The sequence below is a fragment of the Mytilus californianus genome, unplaced genomic scaffold (assembly GCF_021869535.1).
Source record: "Mytilus californianus isolate M0D057914Y unplaced genomic scaffold, xbMytCali1.0.p SCAF_12, whole genome shotgun sequence".
In the NCBI taxonomy this organism is placed as follows: Eukaryota; Metazoa; Mollusca; class Bivalvia; order Mytilida; family Mytilidae; genus Mytilus; species Mytilus californianus.
In genome coordinates, this window is record NW_026262604.1 from 5,989,029 (window position 1) to 6,012,583 (window position 23,555).

At 32.4% G+C, this 23,555-nt stretch overlaps 3 protein-coding genes across 3 annotated transcripts in view; 1 reads left to right on the forward strand and 2 right to left on the reverse strand.

The window, feature by feature from the left end:
* The window catches only part of LOC127721272 (zinc finger protein 239-like), a 120,769-nt gene that overhangs the window by 92,399 nt on the left and 4,815 nt on the right, over window positions 1-23,555 (reverse strand). The window lies entirely within an intron of this gene.
* LOC127722256 (uncharacterized) overlaps window positions 7,499-23,555 on the forward strand; it is a 17,055-nt gene continuing 998 nt past the window's right edge. Inside the window, exons 1-9 of the mRNA XM_052229151.1 lie at window positions 7,499-7,561; window positions 7,981-8,658; window positions 10,442-10,493; window positions 11,527-11,598; window positions 11,905-12,210; window positions 14,926-15,024; window positions 15,699-15,860; window positions 22,812-22,839; window positions 23,400-23,550. Coding sequence (XP_052085111.1) covers window positions 7,981-8,658; window positions 10,442-10,493; window positions 11,527-11,598; window positions 11,905-12,210; window positions 14,926-15,024; window positions 15,699-15,860; window positions 22,812-22,839; window positions 23,400-23,550 — 1,548 coding nt within the window. The 5' untranslated portion in view covers window positions 7,499-7,561. The remainder of the gene's footprint in view (window positions 7,562-7,980; window positions 8,659-10,441; window positions 10,494-11,526; window positions 11,599-11,904; window positions 12,211-14,925; window positions 15,025-15,698; window positions 15,861-22,811; window positions 22,840-23,399; window positions 23,551-23,555) is intronic.
* Window positions 20,657-22,249, reverse strand: LOC127721280 (uncharacterized). The gene has a single exon (XM_052227964.1). It carries the CDS (start codon window positions 21,975-21,977, stop codon window positions 21,213-21,215), a length of 765 nt encoding a protein of 254 aa, XP_052083924.1. The 5' UTR covers window positions 21,978-22,249; the 3' UTR covers window positions 20,657-21,212.

Sequence of the window (23,555 nt, forward strand, 5' to 3'; positions counted from 1 at the left end):
TTATTATTGTTGCTTTAGCAATGATTTGTGTGCTGGTTGCTGTATCGGTTTATTTCAGAAGAAAGAAGATTCGAAATACTCCCAGAATCGTTTAAAACTTGACAGTTTCTTCATGTAATGTGCAATTTCAAGAATAGTAGTATCAATAGATATCAAATTATAATACTCATTATTCAATTATTTAATAAATTTGATGAAATGTTTTAATTTTATTCATTTTTTTAAATTATATTGATGTCTGTATATTTTTATTTATAAAAATCAGAAGCATTCGAAACATGTAAAAGAATTGTTCTATCGATATATCAATTAGAAATACTCATAATTCAAATCTATAGTGAATCTAATGTAATGTATTTATCAGTTTGATTTAAAATGTTATTTATTATTATTAATAAAACGTGTGTGTATTCTAAATATTGGATATTCTAAATACAAAAGTTGCTTCAAAATTTTCTGCTCGGTTTTTCAATTGATGTTGTGATAATTCTTGGGAAACTCGTCGATTTAGATGGGTTTTTATTACTTATCCTTGGAGGTTATCAGTTTCACTAAGCAGTCGGATATTTGATTATTTTCTATGTCGACTTCATGTTGGTTTTATTTTCGATGGTTTAATACATCTTTACAGTTAAGCTATTCGAAGTGTACAAATTTATATTTTAGTCAAGTACAGCATGGTATATTTATTAGATAAAGGGCTTTAACTGTCGATGACTTTTAGGGTCTAAATTGCTTGTTCGTTGTGTACACTCATCTATCACATCGGTTTGGATCTGCCAAGTTACTCCAAAAATTGGTTGATTATGTCTGAAATATCCTGGATAATTCCTAGTTTTGTTTTTATTGCCCTCTGTAATAATTGAAGGTATTCTGGTCCTACACTGCTTGTTCATCATCTGATGTCTTCATTTTTTATGATTACATATAAAAGGTGCTGTGGTATGATTGCCATTAGACAATTATCCATTAGAGACTAAATGAGCAAAACCCATACTGAATAGTAATTAATAAAGGATCCTAGCATGTTCAGTTAGAATATGGTTATCGCTCTGTGTGTTTAGTCAAAAGCATCTATTGTCATGTGCCATGTTTATTATGACGGAGGTAACGATCAAAACTACTAACTTTTTGTTTACCGTTGTTACCTCCTATTAAATACATTTTTGTCTGACGAATGTTTATCAGATATTTGTACATAATTATTCAAAGGAAAAATTTGGCACAGGTCGCTAGTCTCTATGTATGCATCTTCAGTGAAATGATTACGGATTTGTAAATTATTCCATTACTTGTCTGCTGTAACCTCAGGTGCAATCTTGAATAACCGTTTGCGGCCTCGTCTCCACTTTGGTTGTCAATTGAAAAGGTTTTAAAATATTACTTTTATTATCCTGTACAATTTTGGCTGATAGAAATCATTTAGCAGTTGTAAATTGTAAGTGATTGAAACCTATGGTTGTTAATTAATCAGTTAACTTCGATACTTTTGATAAACATTAGAGATAGTAAAATCGGTCACAGGAATGAACTAATAACATTAACTGTCCAATTTTACCAGATGCGCATTTCAACAATGTGTCTTCGGTGATGATTGTAGCCAAAATATTTGAAAATTAAAAACTCATTAGAAAAATGAAGAGTTTAAAAACCAAAATGAACAGAAATTATAACCAAAGACAATAATGTGTACCCAGATTCTGTAACAGTTGTCCCTTGCTTCATATGGTGTTATATTGACAATTTACTTTTTTTCAAACAAAACTTCACTGGTTCCCTTGGCCTCGAGCATCACTTAAGAGACATTTATTGTCGAAATGTCCATGTGGTGCAATACAATTGGTATCGTTAGTGTTATTGAATTAGCACATAAGGTCCCTTCGTCTTTATTTATACATCTACATTCAATCAGATAAAGGATCGCGAAATCCGGAAGCAAACGAACAGTACAGTCTGGTGATACTAATACTTAGGATAAATAATATCAAGATTTACAGTACATAAACATACTATTAATTCATGTAAGCTCAGTAAATATTGATATTTCAAGGGAAGAATGACCTCGATTGTAAAGCTGGTAATTTGTGTGCTTAAATCTGTAATGTGACACAGATGGACAATCAATACTAAATGCGTTTTGATGATTCTGTAGAAGGGGGTTTGCGTCCTTTGCAGGAGATAGTGAATTTGATCGTTGGTATGATATATCAAGATAATTACAAAAATTATATCTAACGCTTCTAAAAAAATCCTAATTAAAAATTAGGACTACTGTTAACCAACTAATTTTCGCCACTTTTGCGAGCAGAAAAGTAACACGAATATAAATCGTCGCGAATATGTAAAACTTGGATATTTCCTTTTTTGAATACTTCAATTAATTTTCAAAATCGTGAAATTAAATCGCTGCGCAGTTTAATAGAAAGGGCTTAACGCGAAACAAAGTATCCTCGAAAAGTTGGTTTTGGTTCTTAAGGGACTTTCCGTTTTGCATTTTCTTTGGAGTTGATACTCCTTTAAGCGATGTGGGCGCATTAGATTTATAGATGTTATTGTCATCTTCAACAACAGACAGATGTCCTCAAGGCGACATTAATTTTCCGATATATAAATTTCGTTAAACGGATAAGAAAAGACACATCTAGGTAGAAAAAAAAACTGAGGGTTCGCATGAACTCTAAAAGTCTCGAGGCCGGGTGCATCGACAGGGTAAGCGTCTCCTGCTATGGATGGATCGACAGGGTGAGCAACTTCTGCTATGGATGCATCAACCGTCATCCATATTTACCCTCAGTCAAAATGTCACAATCGGGAACACGAAACGATCGGTGAGATTATGGATCAGACAACTGGTGACTGTAAAACTTATAACTCATAACTCATAACTCTGTTGGAGGAGCTTTTATGTAAGACGCATTATACCACTGTTAATAAAGTTCGTATAGCCTGAACATGCACGCGTGTAAAGTATTTGAAAAGATATATGTCAACGTAATACGACGGAGAAGAGGGTATGTTACTGGTGTGAAATGAGAAGATAACAAATGGAAAATTCAAATCATCAGGTTTGTCATAGATTCTAGATTGAAGTCGTCCATCTGTGCCAATATCGATGAAAAGATCAACATTTGAAACAGACCTTCCTTTCGGAAAAGAGAGGCGAAAGATACCAAAGGAACATTCAAGCTCATAAGCCGGAAATATAAACTAACAACGCCGTGGCAAAAAAAGAAAAAAAAAAAGAACCAACAGGCAAAAAACAGTACACAAAACACAACATACAACATAGAAAACTAAAGACTGATCAAAACGAACCCCGCCAAAAATGGGGTTGATCTCATGTGCTTATGAAGGGGAGGACGATCCTGCTCCACATGTGGCAACTGTCGTGTTCGGTAGGCCATATTTGGGAAAAAGGGAACAGGATTGTAGGTACGACAATTAGATTTTTTACATCACTGGGTCGATGCCTCTGCTGGTGGACTATCAGCTCAGTAGTCAGTACTTCGGTACTGACATGATTTATAACAAACCTTTCTGAAATTGTCCGTTTACAAATTTTGAAATTATAAAGAAACTAAGGTTTCAACTCCCTCAGGCAAAGTCGACCTTAGATGAATTTGGCTATTTGTTTTAGGTATTTTTGTCATATAGCTCTTCAACTGTTTCGGTTTTATACATCCCTCGGATTTCAAATGTTTGGCTTTGAGCGTTCCTGATGAAGGTAAATCCAGAAAAGCGCTTCGGACGCATAAAATTATTTGACGTGTTGTTTTCAATTTTTTGAAACATATCCGTCGTCAACTGTGAAACAGATATTCCACAACAGTTAACCAACTCATGGTGGTGTCCTTAATATCTGGTTTCTGAGATATATGAGATGAAAGCAATCAATAAAATGTGGGTTATTGAGTTATAATTAATATATCTGAAAGTGAAATGAAGAACTTTGCATGATGCTTTTTCTGTTGTCTTTGAGAAAGTTCTGTATGACTCCAGCTTCATATGAGTAGAAAAACAAGTCGACCAGTAGTGTTGCGCAATTAGTACCTATTGGAATACCACATGTCTGCTGAATTATCAATCTACCAAACTCAATGAATATGTTGTCCTTCAAAAAATTCCAGCAGTTTGATGATATGTTCTTTGGTGTATTGGTTCTCGGAATCAGCGTGGTACAAAGTCATTACCTAAAGTTAAAATACACCTGTGACGTAAATCTTTTGTTCAAACTCTCCTTTATTTTTCCGGAATGGAGAGTTATTTTCTATTGTTCATCCTCATTCATCCGGAAGTTTAGCCGTTTGGATATTCCCATGCTTACTTTCATAAAAAAGTGTTCACCCATGGAAATAATTCTAAAGGACGTAATACGATATTGAATGAAGTTGAAAACTTACTAAAACGGCTGATACTGGATTTTTTAAAATTGGGATCGTAGTAATACAATGAACACAAAATATCTCATTATTCATAAACAGCTTTTATTTGCGAGTCGTAATTCGACCGTATGACATATAGTATCGTTTTCACTAAAATGTCATGCACAACAATATCCACATTTTTTTTCCGGTGCAAATCTTGGCTGAATTTCTGTCACGGATAGTATCCGAGTTGTTTAAAACAAATATTTTCCATTGAGTGCCATTCCTCTTCTGTGCATCTACAATATATCAAATGTGTTAACTCAGTTAATTTTTTTTGTAATTTTGAGCACATTAACATTATTCAATAAGGAAAATTAGAGAATAACATATTTCACTCACAGATTTGATTTGCTTGAAATTCAAAGTGTTTTATTTTGAATTTGTACAGCAAAAATCGTTTGTTCCATTGTAATATGTAAATTAAAGAAAGAAATATTACTCGGATAGTTTCTACAATAATATTGTGGTTAAATAGAAGAAAAAAGTTCAAGAAACTGAAATGGTCAAAATGGCGTATTCAGTATATTATTTGATTTTTCGTTGTTAAAATTTGTTAGAATTATAGTATTAATGAATAAAATTTGAGGGGTATGGATAACATTTGAATAAGGCTTAAATATTAGGTGGGATTTTTATTACATTTTCAACAGAAACGCGTAACATGGACGAATTCCTTTACAGTTGTTATATGTCCAGTGGAAATATAACAGTTATACATGTATCGGCAGTGCAAATGACGGCGTTAATCTTGAAATGCGTAAATGAAATCAAAAAATCAAAGAGTAGTTTTCCACAAAGTTAAGACATACAAAACGCAATCTAGAAATGTTTTTAATCGCGCGGGTTTTTTTTCTAAAACCTTTTGCCTCCTTTCTGATAATAGGGAAGAATGAACAATATTTTCTGTTTGCTTGTATTGCCATTTAAGACTGATCTAAAACATGCATAACATTTTTTTCGTTGTCATGAGTAAAGGAAAATAAAAAAAATGTTGGGTTATGCATGAAACATGAAATCTGTTTTCTTGTGTAATTTTATATGATGTAATAGAATAGTTTGAAATATAGAATCAAATTTTGTTTCAGATATGACTTATAATCGAGCGCACCCTTATTAGTTAAATAACCTATACTAGAGTGTTACAAACCTGGAAATTTATTCTAGTTGTACCATGTCATTTTTATCAGACGATTCTACATACAAGATTTATCAAACGAAAAGCACACATAATCCATTAACATATACGCATAAATACTAGTTTTTTTGTCTCCCCCGAGATACCAAAAGACGCAAATAAATATTCTTTCAATCCCGGTACAAGAAAGACGTGCGTATCCAATGACTTTAAACATGAATCTGGATAAACTTTATTCAAGATCTTTTTTTAGTATTTATTATACTGTTCATAAATAATTCGTTAAGTGAGTAGATGATCAGCTTGATCTTAGAATTTGCCTGTGTATTATTGGGTACAACACGGGGAAAATGAAAAGAAAACCAGTACAAAATTAAATAAAATTCTTTAAAATGTTATAATCTGAAGATTTGTTCTTAATATTTAAGGTGTATTTTAAGTTAGCGAAAGTCCAAAAAACTGTCCATTCCTGGGAAATAATGGTCGTCGGCCCTACTGGTCTCCGCTCCATTATTTCCCAGGAATGGACAGTTATTTGGACTTTCTGTATAACCAAGGAATGTTTAGAAAAAGCTCTGTGTAATCAAACGAATAATTCTGTTTTTCAATTCAGCAAGGGAAATAGTAGTGTAAGGTCTAGGAAATTCAAAGGTTTTGATAGTTGTTCAAATTTGTAACGATTATGATTGAAGATTTCGATGTAGATCTGTATAATTTGTAAGAATCCACTTTTGATTGAGATTATTTAGAAAGGGAATATCTGGGGTATTTTTAGTTCATAAAAAAACCATGTTATGGTGAGCGTCATAGAAATTATAATATTAGCTGTTAAGAATTTCTTCAATCACCCTTTTCCGTAAAATAAATATTCTACAGAATCCATTTTGAGATGAGTGGTGGGAAAGGAAGACAAGTACATGATTATGTCAAATGGAGTATTCCTGATCAACTGAGACAAAGATTGTCTGTATTGGTCATTCAAATAATTGTTTCGTTCTTAAAAGCTTAGAGGATATGACTTTATTTACCATAAAGAACAATGGGTACAGTAGCTACAAAGTACTCAACAACCCCTCATTAGGGATGTTCGCTCCTCTTGTTTTTTGAATTTTTGTCAGATATTCGGAATCCTCTGGTTTTATCCATGTAGTGCCATTAAAAATTTTTGAGTGCTAACTCCTACTTTTCTTTTCATAGTTTTAATACATATAGTTTTAAAAGCCATATTTGAAAATCTTAAAAAAATCCTTGTTATTTCTTCATAGTTTTTGAAAGAAAACAGGTGCCAATGTTAAATGTATAAAAAGTCTAGACAGAATAATTTTTTTCCTACAACATTTTTAATGGCTTATATCTCGAAAACAAGCACACAGACCTTTAATTTTTTCTGCTTTTTTAGTTCTTTTATTTATATACTATCAATTTATAACAGACTTCTAAAAAGTTTGTTATTATGAAACAGAGTAGCGAACATCCTAAAGGCAAACTTTCATTTTAGAAGTTTAGATCCTGGTCGATCTTCTAATGTGAATAACGAAGATTTAAAACGCTTGATTTTAATTCCCTCTCATGTTTTGATCGCGATGAATATGTTGTTGAACTTGTTGACATGTTCACGATTTATATTTATTTATCAAATACTGTCTGTCATATTTTAAATCGCAACAATATATAAAGTAGACAAGCTTTGTAAAAATTGGTAACCCAATATTAAATGTTATATGCATTAAACCTTAAAGTATTTGAATTTAACTTTACCGATATACCTATTATTTCTTTCAATAGGTACATTTATCATTATCAAGATCATCCAATACACGTCTTTCAATATCATAAATAAAACCGTATCGGTGATCAATTCATTTTAAATGTACTACATCATGAGCAGTTTAACATTTTAAATGCCGTACTCGATGCGTGACATGTTCGATACCGTAATTTGAATCGCCAAATCAAAGTTTTAATGAAGAATATACCGACAGAAAATAATTGATAGCAAGTAAGTCCATGATATATTGAATAGTATTCTACGTTGACTAATTACACATTGTTACAGTGTATCGGCTATCAGCCGAATAGTTTTTACAAGGTGTTTCTCGCTTTTTCTCGTTGAAATGCGACATGTATATTGTAGACGACTATATCTAAATATACATTTCTGTCGGATTTCAATAGCGCGTGGTTTTCATTGGTTAAGCGTCTCCTGATATGCATGCCGACTTGCATTACATAAACTGAATAACAGAATTTGAAAGAAGTGACCTAAAGTGATTTAATTGCTTCTAAGTCATTTTTGAAAGATGAAGGTCAAAATGACTTTGAATATCTCTATGTTTAACTGTTTTGTATTTGTGGAATTTATCATATCAACATGATCAAGAACAAACGGCGAATTATCATCATTTCACATTTTTTCAGATGGATATAGAGGGACGAAAGTTATATTTCCGTCTGTTGGCATTATCACTTGGGCCAGCAATGGATGTTCTTCATTTGTTTTTTGAAACGAAAGTTCTAAATGGTTTGGAATTTTATATGTTTTTAAATCAACACAAGCATGTTTTATTTCATCAATTAATTCCGAAGATACCTTGTTGTGAATGTAAAAAACTATCACTAGTAGCGTCAAATAAACGTGGAAATATGAATAACGGTCAATTTAATACACTATATGAACGCAAAGGCCAGATCGCAACTGCACATGAACACAAAGATTGTAAAGGCGATATAAAAGAACACTGTCTGTGTCAGTATACTGTTAAACAGCAAGTGAGCGTGGATTGTATGGATATTTCATTGATGTATGTTGTAATTAGGACGTGTTGCCCAGTTGGCAGCATTCCTGGAGACCCAAATTGGCTGACCAAAATAAAAGATATTAGAAATGTTCTTGCCCATCATGGTTCCTGTAGTATGGACATGAATGAATTTGAAGGTCTGTGGAAAACTCTGGAGGATAATGTACTTAATTATGCTGGTGTTGTAGCTTCAACGCACAAAAAGAAAGTAAAGACGGAGATACAAAAAATAAAAGAAGAAACATCACTTGAGCATTTGAAAGAAGTAGTAAAACATTCCAGTGAAAATATACAAGAGGTATCACACTCATTAGATAAAAAAAATCGCACAAAATTACTCTGAATACAGACAAAACAGGTGTAAAAAACAACTCTCAAAATAAGGAGATGTGGTATGATTTCCAATGCGACAATTTTCCAACAGAGTCCAAAACGACGTTGATTCAGGCAATTATAGGTGGTCATACGGCTTTCAGCAATGATCAAACCCAAACCGTAAGACATGTCGGGGCCTTTTAAAAATTACTCAAAGCAGTTTCTGCAATGTTTACCCGGTGGTTTTACTTTTTAGTTAAAGTCTAGCAAATCTAATCTTTACATCTCATGGATTAAAAAAATAAATTCTGCTTCAGGTGTGTGTCTGTATTCCTGTGGCATCTTTACTGTAACCAAATGGCGGTCAACTGTTTAGTTATTTAAAAAAATGAATTAAATGAAACCGTAACAACCTCAGAAAATTGATAAATGAATGACTAAGGATCATTCTAAAGGAATCGAAAAATATGGACGTGTTTACACTAAAAATAAATAATCTAAGTACAGACAAACATATGCACCTTGAAAAGATTTAAGGCATGACTGGACAAAGATTTATAAAAGTTACATGATTTTATGTTTTTGAAAATTGAAAATTTGCTTACATTTTAATATGCACTTTTTCCAGTCTGCAAAATATGATAAACACACGAGTTTCATTTGCTATGGTTCACTAAGTTACACAGTTTAATTCACCTATTATTGTGCTGCGATTTTCCTTGTCAGTCGCCATTTTTTTTTTTACCTGGGAGACTTGTAATTCACAAGTTATCTCCCTTTTACCGATTTTCATAGCGATTTGACTTCGCCATGAAGTCAGTCGGCTGGCGAGATTTAGCGATTTTGAAAATTCGTTGGCGACTTAAATCGTCATTTCGCCGGCAAGATTATGGCCTGATTTGTGCAGATAGATATTGTCCTCCATTGTACATGTCTATCAATACAGTTCACAACAATTAGAATACATAAGGGGAACGTCTGAGACATTCTTATCAACCAAGTATATTTTAGCACCTTCTGAAGGAACGAAAAAAGGCACAGCAAAATCTAGGTATTAAGGTTTAAATTTTTAAAAAATAAAATGCATTTGAGTTTTATTTATTTAAGTCCATCCATGCACTAAAACTTTTCCAGGTACATAGGTTTGTCTACGATAATTGTATGATCCCTTCTGTAGGTCATTGTATTACGAAATTTTCCTATAATATCAAAACCGCAAAAATACAATATTAAAGTGACATGTCATTTTATACATATACCAACGGGAAGCGTTGTTCAAAGCAATACTATTAGTTGCTTCATTGCATGTAATAGAATGAAGCAAATAAAGCCAAGATTTTTGCTTGTAATCCACGGACATTATTACAGAGATTTTCGATATAAAACTTTAAACATAGACTACTCACTTGCTTGGCCATGATGTGCTAGCGTTCATTGTTTACAAAAAGTAAAAAAAACCTTTACTATCCATAAAACCTCGTGATGAGTCACTATTGCCAAGCGTTCGCTAGAAAGTGTACATAAGGGTACATAATCCTTGAATATCGAACTAATAACGAAAGTGTTATACCTTTCCATATTACCTCATACTCGTTTTATGAAGAAGTGTAAATAATTCTGTCTACGTGTAGATTACCAGATATATGATGTAATTTCTTTGTAACCTATATAGAAATATTATTCTTTATACTACAGTAAAATACGATTGTCTTACATGCTTATATTTATCATGTAACATATGTTTTTGAATAATATTTTACTTCCAGGTTCTTTCATCAAAACTAGAACAGATAAAACACTTGAACTCAATAGATTTAGGTATTGTATTTCTGTTTTCATTTAAAATTTGGTGGTTTGAAAAAAAAGTAGGATTTAACAAGGAGAAAAATAAACCTATGTCTTAGAAAACAGACAGGAAAAAAGGAAAACATATACAAAGTAAATGAAATAATAGACAGACAGATAACGACTTCGCAAAACTTACCCTACAAAACCGGGGGCTTTAAAGGTTCAGCTCGTTCCAGCAGCATACTTTTTGTAAAAAAGGAAATTGTATTGGTGTCTTTAAAAACTTCAGATTTCTTTAATAAGCATTTTTTGAGAGATTCATAGAAGACCTTTTGTTAGCAACATTCTTAATTTCATTGTTCGCACCCCAAAAAAGGATAAATAATGACAACATGGTCAAGCCATTGATGAAATTTCCAATGTTTTGACCGTTCCTATAAAAATCTTACCGTTCTTTTGTACGCTTTGAAATTTTTTTTCAGAATGCACTAAATTCTGAAACAATGAATTGTTATGATACTCCTGTGATCTCAAGGTTGATTGTTGCTTGTTTAACGTCAAGTGACAATGAGTTCATGCATATTTCAGACTGGCCTATATTTGAAGAGAGACAGACAACTCATAGCTAAAGGAGAAAATATAAGACAATACAACATCAACAACATATAAAACTCATTTGATATACCCGTTTAGTATAGAAAACTCGAATTGGCGTCCGAAACAGTTTTAGAATCAAATCAATAGCGAATTTTCAAAACATAAATGATGAAAAAACTTAGAAGTTATGCTAAATATGCTTATCTAAGGCAATTTAGTTAAGTGGCTTAATTATTGTCAGTGGGTCTTGCATCACGCGTAATTCGTTAGATCGCTAGGCTTCATACGCACTAAAGCGGGTCTGCATGCATAGCGTATCTGTTGGCAAGAAATTATTGATATTTGGTATCTTATCGAATCCGGTAAACAAGAACATATAGTTATGTTGTTGGGATATAATTGATAATCAGCAAAAAATGAAAACAACACTTTACAATTCTCTTAGACGTTGACATTATTTTTTCAGGTAGAATACAACGAGATGTGCAAGAGATAAAAGCAATGTTGCACACATTTGTGCGAATCCCCAAAAACGAAGGTAGTTTTAGTTTTAAAACTTAATTCTTGGTATAAAAGAATAAACAGATTGTATAGTTTCGCAGTGATTAACATATCATAAATAAGTTGAAAAAAGTGTCTAAATTGAGTATAACAGATAACATATTGTATTCGGTGTAAAATTTATATGGAGCAATATTTGATTACATACTAGTATATAGTTGCTTAAATGATTGACCATCTTTTTCTTTGAAATACGAATTCTGAATTCTGAATGATTGAAACAGGAAAAAAATTTCATGTGCAGATGTTTTTTTTTATTCTAAGATTTTTATTTTCTATGCAGATAAAATTGACACAGATATGATGAATGCGAGCTGCCGGATAGATGGCAAAGGATTCGATGCAGAAATTATGACAAATAATCTAGATCAACCTAATAGTACCAGTGAAGAGATTCTGATAAGATCAATTGAGAATAAATGTGTAGTACTAGGTCTTGAGGTTTCAAGACTAATACTCAATAGTGAAGAAGCATTACAGTTTGCTATATATAATTTGATAAAAAAGATAATTGCTGCTGGAAATATTGATACCAAAATTGAGAGAACAGTTGATATGGTGTTGATTTTCCAAGGCCAGTTAACACCAGGTATTGAAATAACTATAATTCAGAAGATAGGGTATGAGTGCCTATGAGACAACTCTCCATCCAAGTCACAATGTATAAACAAGTTAACAATTATAGGTCAATGTACGGTCTTCAACACGGAGCCTTAGTTCACATCGAGCAGCAAGCTATAAAGGGCCCCAAAATGACAAGGGTAAAACAATTCAAATAGGAAAACCAACGGTCTAATCTATATAAAAAACGAGAAACGAGAAACACTTATGAACCGCACCAACAAACGACAACCACTGAACAGGTGCATAAAAAATGCAGCGGGGTTAACCGTTTAAACAGGCGCAAACCTTCACCCTAACATGAGACAATAGTGTAACATTACAACATAAAAAGACACACTATAAAATATCAATTGAAATGGCTTAACTCGATCATAAAGTCATTTAAACAAAAACAAGTAAACATACACTGAACGATTTAGTTTGATCTATTACATAATATAAATACAATATTAAAGGGGCATAAGCTACGAGATATATAAAAAAAATGAAATATGATTTTTTTGGTTAAATCATTAATGAAAGTGAAATAGTGAAATGATAATTTGCTTTTAGCAGCCAGTTATGTTCCATTTGGTCAAATTAGGCTCAGAAACATCGCTGATGAATTATTCACTTGCAAGTGAATAATTCGACCTCATTGAATCCGTATTCCCGTGACCTTCAATTTAACCCCTTAGCTAGAGATGGGTTACGCATGAATTAGGCGTGTTCAGTTATTAAAAGTGTTATAAAATCAAACAGACCTGGAAAATCCAATTGCACGAGTTCGCTATCTATTTATATCTATATTTATGTTTTTATCGGGTTATATAACCATCTGCAGTCTTCGGAGGTCACCTCGATGTTAATTAGATGGCGTCTAGACTAAAATACACACGAAATGTTGACACATGTTATCGAGCCCAAGCATTGAAAATTGTTTATTTTAGACTTTTATAATTTGGATATACGTGGTAGTATGTTATAAATCAAATATGAGAAATTAAGTCAAGTCGGTTAACTTGAATTTGACAGCTAATGCCCCTTTAAAACGTATGTGTTTAATAACATAGACGTTACAGGTAGTAAACAAAAATGTAGGAACATTGTCAAAAAGACAAGTCTACCTTGCGACAAAATGATGTTAGATAAAACAACGTACACAGGTAAATTTAAATATAATAATTTTGTGGTTTAGAGTACGGAAGTAAACATTTTTTACAAAATCAATAAATTTATTGTTCAGAGTACGAGCACAGAAGTGAAAATTTTTCGTCATTCTAGAAACTTATCAAAGGTGGTACACATTAAAAATAGTGAGACGAGATATAACACAAAATAAGTAAACTGTATGAATCACATATAACACATTGAGAATAACATTTGTCTGCCTAAGAAATGTTTGTTACCGAATCATTTCAATTTAAGTTACCATATGCATGTTTGTATGGCACAGATCTGATGTCTTGTCCGGATTTGGCTATATTGTAGATCCTTTGTGGTTTGATGGGCTCTTCAACATTTCATTATGATTTGGATTTTTCAATATTTAGACCTTGATCATCAGCGAAGAGACATAAATAGTAAAATGCACATCTGATGCAGTAAAATTGTTACCGTTAATGATATTCTGACCAATATAGTGACTGTCTGAAAAAGTTAATTTGGCAACTGTTCACACTCACTTCTAACGTATGTCTATCTTTTTATAGGAGGGTAACGTTTTTGCTGACTACGAGACTGTTTATATCTTAGTTTTACGAATGCTTTAAAAGTTTAATGATCATCATTTTTCAGAATATGACTGTATCAATGATATTTTATGTTAGCATAACATAGAATTTCTAATATAATGGTTGATGAAACCACCGGTGACGAAACGTCCACCAGTAGTGGCACCAACGTAATGGCATTGCAGTATTTTCTAAGATAACAAAATATTCAAAAACACTTTTTTTTCAATAATTTTAAATTTATGAATTGTATGGAATATAAAGAAAAAACATTTTTATTTCCTGTACAGATAAAGAATTTCCAACTGATTGATCATTTCTTAACGTGTTTAAGGTAGATTCATGGTATACCGCCATCTTGGATTGTACAATATCAGTACAAAATTGGTCTAGTTATTTGCCCAAATCTGCAAATTTTGAGACAGATTTGCAATTTAATGGTTAGATTGTTTATTTATAAAAAGAAAACTTGGTGATGTATTGTATTATTCAAAATATTTAAATAAATATCAAATTTTGTGTTTTTAGAATCATTTTTTTTTTCCAAATAAGCCATTTAAGGGGAGATAACTCTTTTAGTAAAAAATATATACTGGACTGATAGGGAAATTTTTTATTTTTACTTGTAGCAAGAAAACAAGTTCGGTGACACCATTTTTTATTTTTATTTTTTTAAAACATATTATAAAACCTATCTTCTTACAATTTATTTCAAAATTTTATCTCATAGAATTTTTTTTATGCACACAAATGTGTTTTTTCATGAACAATCTAACCAAATTTAGGCAATTTTCAACGACTCATAGCTTGGAAAATAGCACGGTGACCAATACTTTTTATTATATTTTTCAAAAAAAGCATAGTAAAATCTTCCTTTTGGCAAAGTATAAGAAAATTCTATCCCAAAAAGTACATACTTATGATCTACCTTAATAGGAAAGTTTAACTTTTGGAAAATATAATTGTAGATGAGGTGTTAGTTATGTCTTCTGTGTTATCACCAAACAGAGGCAGACAAGAAAAAGTGCTAAATGACTTTGATTTTTATACAAAAAGACAGGATACAGGTATTCTACAGTACTTTAGTGATACAATTTTAATAACAACAAATCTACACGATTGAGTTAACTCATGGATAAGGAAGTCCTTAATATTTCGAATCCCCCGTTTTTTCTGTTCTATTTGTGGATGTCATTTCGACTTTTACCGTTGTAGTTGTGGTGTTGCATAATGATCCATCTTCGATAAGATGTAGAGCTGTATATATATTAAACAAATACAGTGTTGTACTTTTAAAACTCATAGGAAGAGATCATTAATGTACATGTGATATTGACAAATTTGATGAACAGGTAGACTGCTTACATTATATCCTGTTATAGAACCTCAGCTACTTTGTTCGTTGAACTCATAAGAAATGCTACCTGCATAAGGACATACATAAGTTAAAAGAAAAAAAACAATGAACTAAGATTAAAAAAAATATGAAAAAGATACAGATTAGAAGTGCAAATAATACATGAAAAATATTATGTTTATGTTCCTAAAGTAATAGATGACCACCATGTCTACCAGTGAAACACTTATGATTTTTTACATGATAAAAAAAGTTTATACCAAAATACCATTTTCGTGAAATAAAGTGACTTTTTAAGTCACGTAAGATAAATCGAAATGTATCGCCCTTTTTCTAAAACAAAACTGTCTTCCAAATTTTGACATATGTGATTTTATGTTTTAGCAGATGAATTTGAAGATGAGGACGCGCTCTTTCCCAGTTCCGATTCTGAAGCAAACCAAACGCTATGTACCGAATGCAATACTTTTTTAAAATGCTCAAATTGTAGTTCAAAAGACATCAAAATAGCATCTTTGATGAGAGAAATATCGTACTTGAGACCAAGTAAGTATATCAAAAAATAAATCTGTAAATATCATGTCCTATTATATGATTTCTTGGGTAAATTTAGTAGAATTGTTCAGGCAATTTACTTGAAAAAATATATTACATAAACAACGATCACTTCGAATACATATCTGTGATTTCAAATTTTCGTCAACTTAAAAACCATTAACCCAGTAATAATCAAACTTTGTAATGTTGGTACTGATGACAATAGAAAAGAGATCAACTTCGATATTGACTACTAACGTTTGCCGTTCAGTAGTTTTGACTCTTGATTGATTTGGGAAATTGCATTTTGTGTGCTTTTCATTAAAATTATTGTTATTGATGATAAAATGTAGGTCAATTTCAACATTGGCGATTCTCATTTCTTCCTTTTTGGAGTTGCGGTCCATGGTTGATTCGTAAATATCACTTAATGTCGTTTCCGTGAAATAACTTTGGAACTATTCAAATAATGCTTTTTTATATTTCAATATGTTGTTACTGATAACAGAATAGAGGTAAAGTTCGATATTGGTGATTTGTACTTTTGCTATTAACCTAGATTAGGTGAAAAATAAAAACTATTTCGTTTCAGTGCAATAAGTTGCACATCATTCAACCAACGCTTTTCAAATGTTCATATGCTGTTACTTATGACAAAATAAATGTGAAGAGTATGTTATTGCCGATTTTCACTTGGTGTTCAGGAAGATAGACCTTAATTGCTTTACAATTAATGTAATAAAACCCCGGTTTACTGTCAATTTGTCTTTTTTAATGTTTAGTTTTTGGGTTTTTATTGTCATGCCATCAATCGATTAATACGATAAAACTTTTCCAATATTTTGTATCGAGAAAATTTGGTAGATTCGACTTTTGTGTACGAAAAATCGGTTGGGACATTCTGTAGATATCATTGATCATTTCCAAGTTAACATTTCTCACTTTGATATTTCTAGGTTCCAAATTGACATTTCCACATTCCCTGATTCATATTTATCTCTTTCGAGTGGACAATTGAGTGTTGACTTTTATCAGTTTAAAATCTACATATTTCACTTTTAAGTTGATATTTCTCAGTTTGAAATGACATTTGTGAGATCCAAATTTAATTGAGAAAAGTTGAAACTGAAAACTGCCAAATTTAGAATTAAGAAATGTCAACTTGGAAGTAAGATATCGTATGAAATTTTTAATCAAAGATCCTTAATAGTAAGTGAATAAATGAAAATGGAATTGATTTTGTTCATTTTTGAAGATTATACGGTGTCAACCGGTATAGTTGTTTACATTCTCGTCCTATGGTCTCTGGTAAATAGTTATCTCATTGACAATCATACCGTATTTCTTTATTTCACATGTTACAATACACCTTATATTCTAATTCGCCAGCTCAAACGAATATAAATTATTTAATAAATAAAACAACACATAAATAGGATAAGTGTGCCTATACAGGTGTAGCAGCCTTTAATATTATTTACATTCACAATTCTTCAAACTAAAGTCCTTCACTATAATTCAGACAAGCACACTACCAATCCAATCATATAATAGAATATACAGTAACACAATCAAAAACTATCTACAAAAGAGGAAAAATTCATATTAATATAGTGTAATATATGTATATCCCCACGTTAACAATAACCAACTCATAAAAGGGGTGGGTGGGTGGGTAAACATATAACGAACTGCTGCTACGTTAACTATAGGCAAACTTCGAATAACTTTATTTTCTCAAACGAACCCCTTAAGTAATACTTAATCATGCTTTTCACGAATCTCATGAGCGCATATACCCGTAAAAACCGCATTGCGGGTATATGCCATCCAATCAAATAGAACATAAACACACACCATGTGCTTGATGTAAACACACACACGTGTTTATAGTAAACAATCACTTGACCGTAACTACGTCATGTGACCAATACCTTTAATAAATATATTTATATTCTAATTCGCCAGCTCAAACGAATATAAATTATTTAATAAATAAAACAACACATAAATAGGATAAGTGTGCCTATACAGGTGTAGCAGCCTTTCGAAAGACAAAGAAAGCCAAGCAGATCTGAGCAAAGAATAATACACATATATAGTATATCTATAAAAATTAAATTCCCAAACTTTTAGACACTGTCAGTTTTTCTTTAACATTTTCTCTTACATAGCCATCTTTTGCTTTATCTGAAGCCCATCTACCATGCTTCTTAAATAATCTATCATGAATGCCAGCTGATGCAGCTGCAGTAGCTTCACCTGATCTCAAGCTATGTAATCCAAATTTTGACTTATCTAAACCGATAGATTCCAGAGCTGATAATATAATTTCTCTAACTCTAGTATATGACAAAGGTTTAAAACCTCTCAGTCTATAAGATCTAGATTTTTTACATAAATACATGGATCTAAATATATAATCTGAAGATGATGCATCTATATTGGATAATAACAAATATTTCTCCAACATACTAACAGGGCATGTTTGTGTATCTGTTCTAGCAATTAAAACTTGTGTGCCTTCTCTATAACGATCAGTTTTGCTTTTCTGTATGAGCAAAGAGACATGTGTATCAGCAAATTTTAAATCAGATCTTTTTAAATTTACCATTTCAGAAAATCTTAAAAACCCTGCGTAACTAATAAGACACATACAACAAATTCTAATTTCTATAAGATTGTTACATTCTTTACCATATTTATTAACAATTTTCTTTAAAATATCTGGCGTAATTGGTTCTTTTTTATTTACAATAATATGTCCAATCTTTCTATGAGCTCCTTCTTTAACCGATATACACAACTGTGAATTACACGGATTAGAAAAGCCAGCTAGTTTGTGAGCCCAGCTTATTGAATAATATGCTTCTTCAACCTTAGCATACGAGTTAAATGTCTTTGATATGTGTATTAAGTACAATGAAACATAAAAATCTGAAGCTGGTAAAGGTTTAACATAAGAATAGTTATTACACCACTTACAGAAATTGTTAAATGCATAAGAGTATTTTCTTTTGGTATTCTCGGCTTTCGAATGGAGACAGAACTCAGGTAGGCAGTTAGATAAAGATGATAAATCTTGGTCAACTGGCTTAGGCAAGGATTTCCAGACTCCACATGAAAAAATATCTGAAAAACGTGCATATCAAATAGAAATATAATCTACTATACTACTACTAGCTTACAATATATTTAAATGACCTTGCCAGATTTATTTTTCACACTGGCCATGTCAGGTGAGACCTTGCCTATTTAATTTGGCCTTGTCATCAGCATACGACCTTGCCATTAGATTGGCCTTGTCTTTACCATACGACCTTGCTCAACAGCCTTGTCGTAAATTCTTACATGAACTGAGCGTTCAATCTAATAGCTAAAACACTAGAAACGAATTCAGAAGATCCCAACAAGGACTTATTATTCATACCATGAATAAAAATGTTCTGATTTGGTTGAAATTCTAAAACATCAGTTACATAGGGTTGCAAATGCGAACCTTTTTTAAAAATCATTGTCCAATATGACGAGGAAGGCCACTTTGGAACTATCAAAGTGCCTCTAGCCTTACATAAAATCAAATGTTTGATTGCTCTACAGACAACGGAAATTGGAGGAACAATCCAATTTACTTCATTTTTCCAATTTTGCGTGAACGCATCAACTGCTTCAACACCTGGATTCCAGAATTTGGAATTAAATCTTGGTAATTTTTTATTCAAATTACTCGCAAACCTGTCCACAGTATGCGGACCCCACATATTATCTACTAATTTAAAAAATTCTTTATTTGTTCCCCAGTCTTCTATATCAATCATTTTAGAAATATAATCAGCTTTTGTATTCTTAGATCTCGGGATCCAAACAACATCTAAAGTAATATTCAATTCAGAACACAACTTAAAAATATTAATAGCTATCTCTTGTAAATGTACTTTTGCACTTCCTTTCTGAACAATGGAAACACAGTTAGTATTATCTGTATGCCATTTAACACATTTATTTCTTAAACGGTTCTTAAACGACATCAAAGCCAACAAAATAGCTTGAAGTTCTCTCCATGAAGAACTCTTTAGGGACTCTTGTAAAGTCCACATCTGATGAAAAATATTAGAGTCAATATCTATCGAGTAAGCACCAGCCGCTACGTTACTGGCATCAGAATATACAAGCACGTGAGGAAAAGAATAACCTGCTAAATGTTTTCTGTTCAATCTTTTAATGTTATTCAGCCAAAATGTGAGCTCATTAAATACACAATCAGGACATTCCAATATTAACTTTAAATCCCACTTTACTCTGTATTCAATTGCCCAGTGTAAATAACGGGTCATTAAACTAGTTATGTTACCCATGACTGGACACATAGAAATTACCTTTCCCGTTACCTGAGCCAATTTACGTGCTGTGAAATTAGGAAAGTTACTCAAAATATCAACCAATGATGTAAGTGTATTATCAATCCGTCTATCTGATATACTAATTGAAAAATCAGAAGAATCCCAAACTAAACCTAACCACTCTAAACATTGTACTGGCTCAAAAATAGATTTATCCATGTTAATTAAAAACCCTGCTTCTAACAAGGAGGTTTTCACGAAAGATGAACATTCGGAAGCTTCTTGTTTATTTTTACCCATTCCAAGTCCATCATCTAAGTAAAGTACAATATCTACGCAATTTTCTCGCCAATATTTTACGATTGGTCGTAGACATTTTGTGAATAGATATGGAGCAGATGATAGACCAAAGGCTAACACTGTAAAACAGTAAAATTTTTCGTTCCAGCAAAACCCTAAATATGTTTGTTGTTTAGTACATACGTCATAATGAAAATATCCAGACTTAAGATCAAATTTAAATTGATAGCAATCTTTTGTGAAATAATTTAAAGCCACTTTCCAGTCCTCAAATTTTATTCTTTCTTTTTTAATAAAAACATTCAGTTCACTTAAATCTAAAATCAGACGTTTTTTGCCCGAACTTTGAACTGCAACACTTAGCGGATTTACAACAAACGGTTGAAATGGAGTTTCAATAACACATCCGATATTCAGTAATTCTGAAATTGCTTCATTTACAAATTTAGAATGGACATTTGCAGATTTGTTATTCTTAAATGACATAGATGTAGGAGTCTGCAAAAATGGAATAACGTAACCATGTTGGATAGTATTGATAACAAATTCATTTGCACCTATATGTTTCCAGAATTGTATATGCTTGCGTAAACTATATTTTACCCCTTTTGCAACAGATGAAATATCAATATTATCAAAATATTTAGCATGTGACAGAAACAGTTCAAACTGTCCGTAAAGATTGCTTTCATCTAAAAAAGTAGTATCAAAATACTTATCATTAACTCTGTTGCCTTGAAGTCCCTGGGACAGCTGGTTTTGTACTGAAAAGGGGGCACTGAGTTCGCCAGTGACCAAGCTGGTTGCAGTTATAACAGATGTCATGAGATGAGGTTTCCCTCCGTCTGCTGGTCCGAAAGGGCGGCTGTTGATAATTGTTTTGTCGAACATTGTGTTGATTGGGCATTGGAGCAGGAGGAGCAGAAACAGTAGCTGTAACGGTTCTATAAGGATGAGGTCTTTTCTTTTCCTTGATACTCCTAATGGCACGGCTTTCTGCAGAACGAATGCGTTTCTCATCTTCTGAGTCGGAGGCAAGGTCGTCACTCTCATATTCGCGGACGGTTTTCCAGCCTGCGGGAGATTTGTCTGCAATGCGGATGAGTTTATTACGCTTCTTAACTTTGAGGATAGCACCAGATACCAATTTAAGACATGCTGCATCTTCATCAGGAATACGCTTCTGAAGCTTAACAAGGTCGGCCATAATTTCACAATTGAAATTGAACTGTATCTGGTTACCCTCACCTTTAAGTTTAACTGACACTTCTTGCTTGAGTTTGGTAGCGAAGTTCTCATTGCCAACGGCCAAGTCTTTGTGAAGAGTAGCGATCTTCCCGTCAAGATAGGTTTTAAACAGCGAGAATGTATCCACCAAGTCGTTATTACCAGTATGATGTGCAGAACTACCATTAGGCAACGAATGTACACTAGGACCAGGCAAAGATTCATGGTCAGAATCTAGAAGTTTCTCGGAGTCAGACATACCACAATAACGAACTGCTGCTACGTTAACTATAGGCAAACTTCGAATAACTTTATTTTCTCAAACGAACCCCTTAAGTAATACTTAATCATGCTTTTCACGAATCTCATGAGCGCATATACCCGTAAAAACCGCATTGCGGGTATATGCCATCCAATCAAATAGAACATAAACACACACCATGTGCTTGATGTAAACACACACACGTGTTTATAGTAAACAATCACTTGACCGTAACTACGTCATGTGACCAATACCTTTAATAAATATATTTATTGTATACTATAACATTAGGAACTTTGATAACATCTCAGAACTATGTATATAACAAGCCATCATTTTATCGTCATATATTGCAGATTGTATTACCATAAGATGACTCTTTTTCTACAATTAAAAGTCATACTATCGGATGGTAGGTGGCAAAGTATCCTGTTTTCATTCACCTATCGACCATGTTATTTACTAAAATATGATATCTTCTCTGAAGATAAATATGTTAAGAACTTTTGAAGGTATAAAGATGAACTATACTTATAAACACCAATTAATCAATGGCGTCTGGGCAATTTTGCCTTTTTAAAATGTAGTACTTATATAGCAATAGAAAGCAAATTTCCACGTCCATACGTAAACACAAAAAAGTCATGTCAATCAATACCCCATGCCCAGAACAACAAATTTGAAGTCTTCCAGATACCAAATACGGCAACCTTTATCAAGTCTATTAGATGTGCTTTTGAAATAACAATTGAATAACTGTTTTAAAGGTCTGAATAAGTGACAATAATCTGGTAAACTTTGTGTAATTGTAATTCTTTGTTTAAATTGTAGGACTGAGAAGACAAGAGTCACTTATTTGGTAAGCATTAAACAACTTGAGATAAAAGTCAGTGTTATGAATTTATTTACCATAATAACCAAAAACACAAAGATAGGTTGATAGTTCTTTTTAGATCAAAAAAGAAGTAGACTTCATAATTTTAAGACTTCAAGGAAGCTTTTTTCGCATTATGTAGTTGCTTGTGTGGTTGATTCCGTCTGATGAGTCTGATACTTTATTTATGTGTTTGTCCAAAGCCAGAAGTATTTAATCCGGTGGTTGTCATTGGTTGAGGTTTACAAGGGTCGACTTTCGATCTGTTAATTAAGTGTGTCAAAGATTAATTAGTTTATTTACTTGAATGATTGACGTATATTCTTAAAATAGGCAGAAAATTTAAAACTTCGTGAGATTATAGAAGCAGGGTTGTTTTACACCTGTACCAATGTTTATCAATACTTATCGGAATAGCTTCTGTTGAGGTTTGTCGTTTAAGTATTACTATACACTTTTTTCAGTGCTCAGTCTGTAGCCTTACATGTCTAGCCGTTTAACAAAGTGTATTAATCATGCCTTATACTGATTAATTAACATTTCAGTTGTCAATGTTGTGCGGATAAAGAGACACCTGCATTTTACAATTGTAAAGAATGCGACAAGTACATGTGTGAGCAATGCAATGCAAAACATAACTCTGATCCAGCTTGGGGTGATCATAATAGCAAGTATATCAATCCACTGAAATATAAAGTGAA

Coding starts and splice junctions, on each gene's coding strand:
- LOC127721280 (XM_052227964.1), bottom strand. CDS start 21,977: ATGTCTGACTCCGAGAAACTTCTAGATTCTGACCATGAATCTTTGCCT.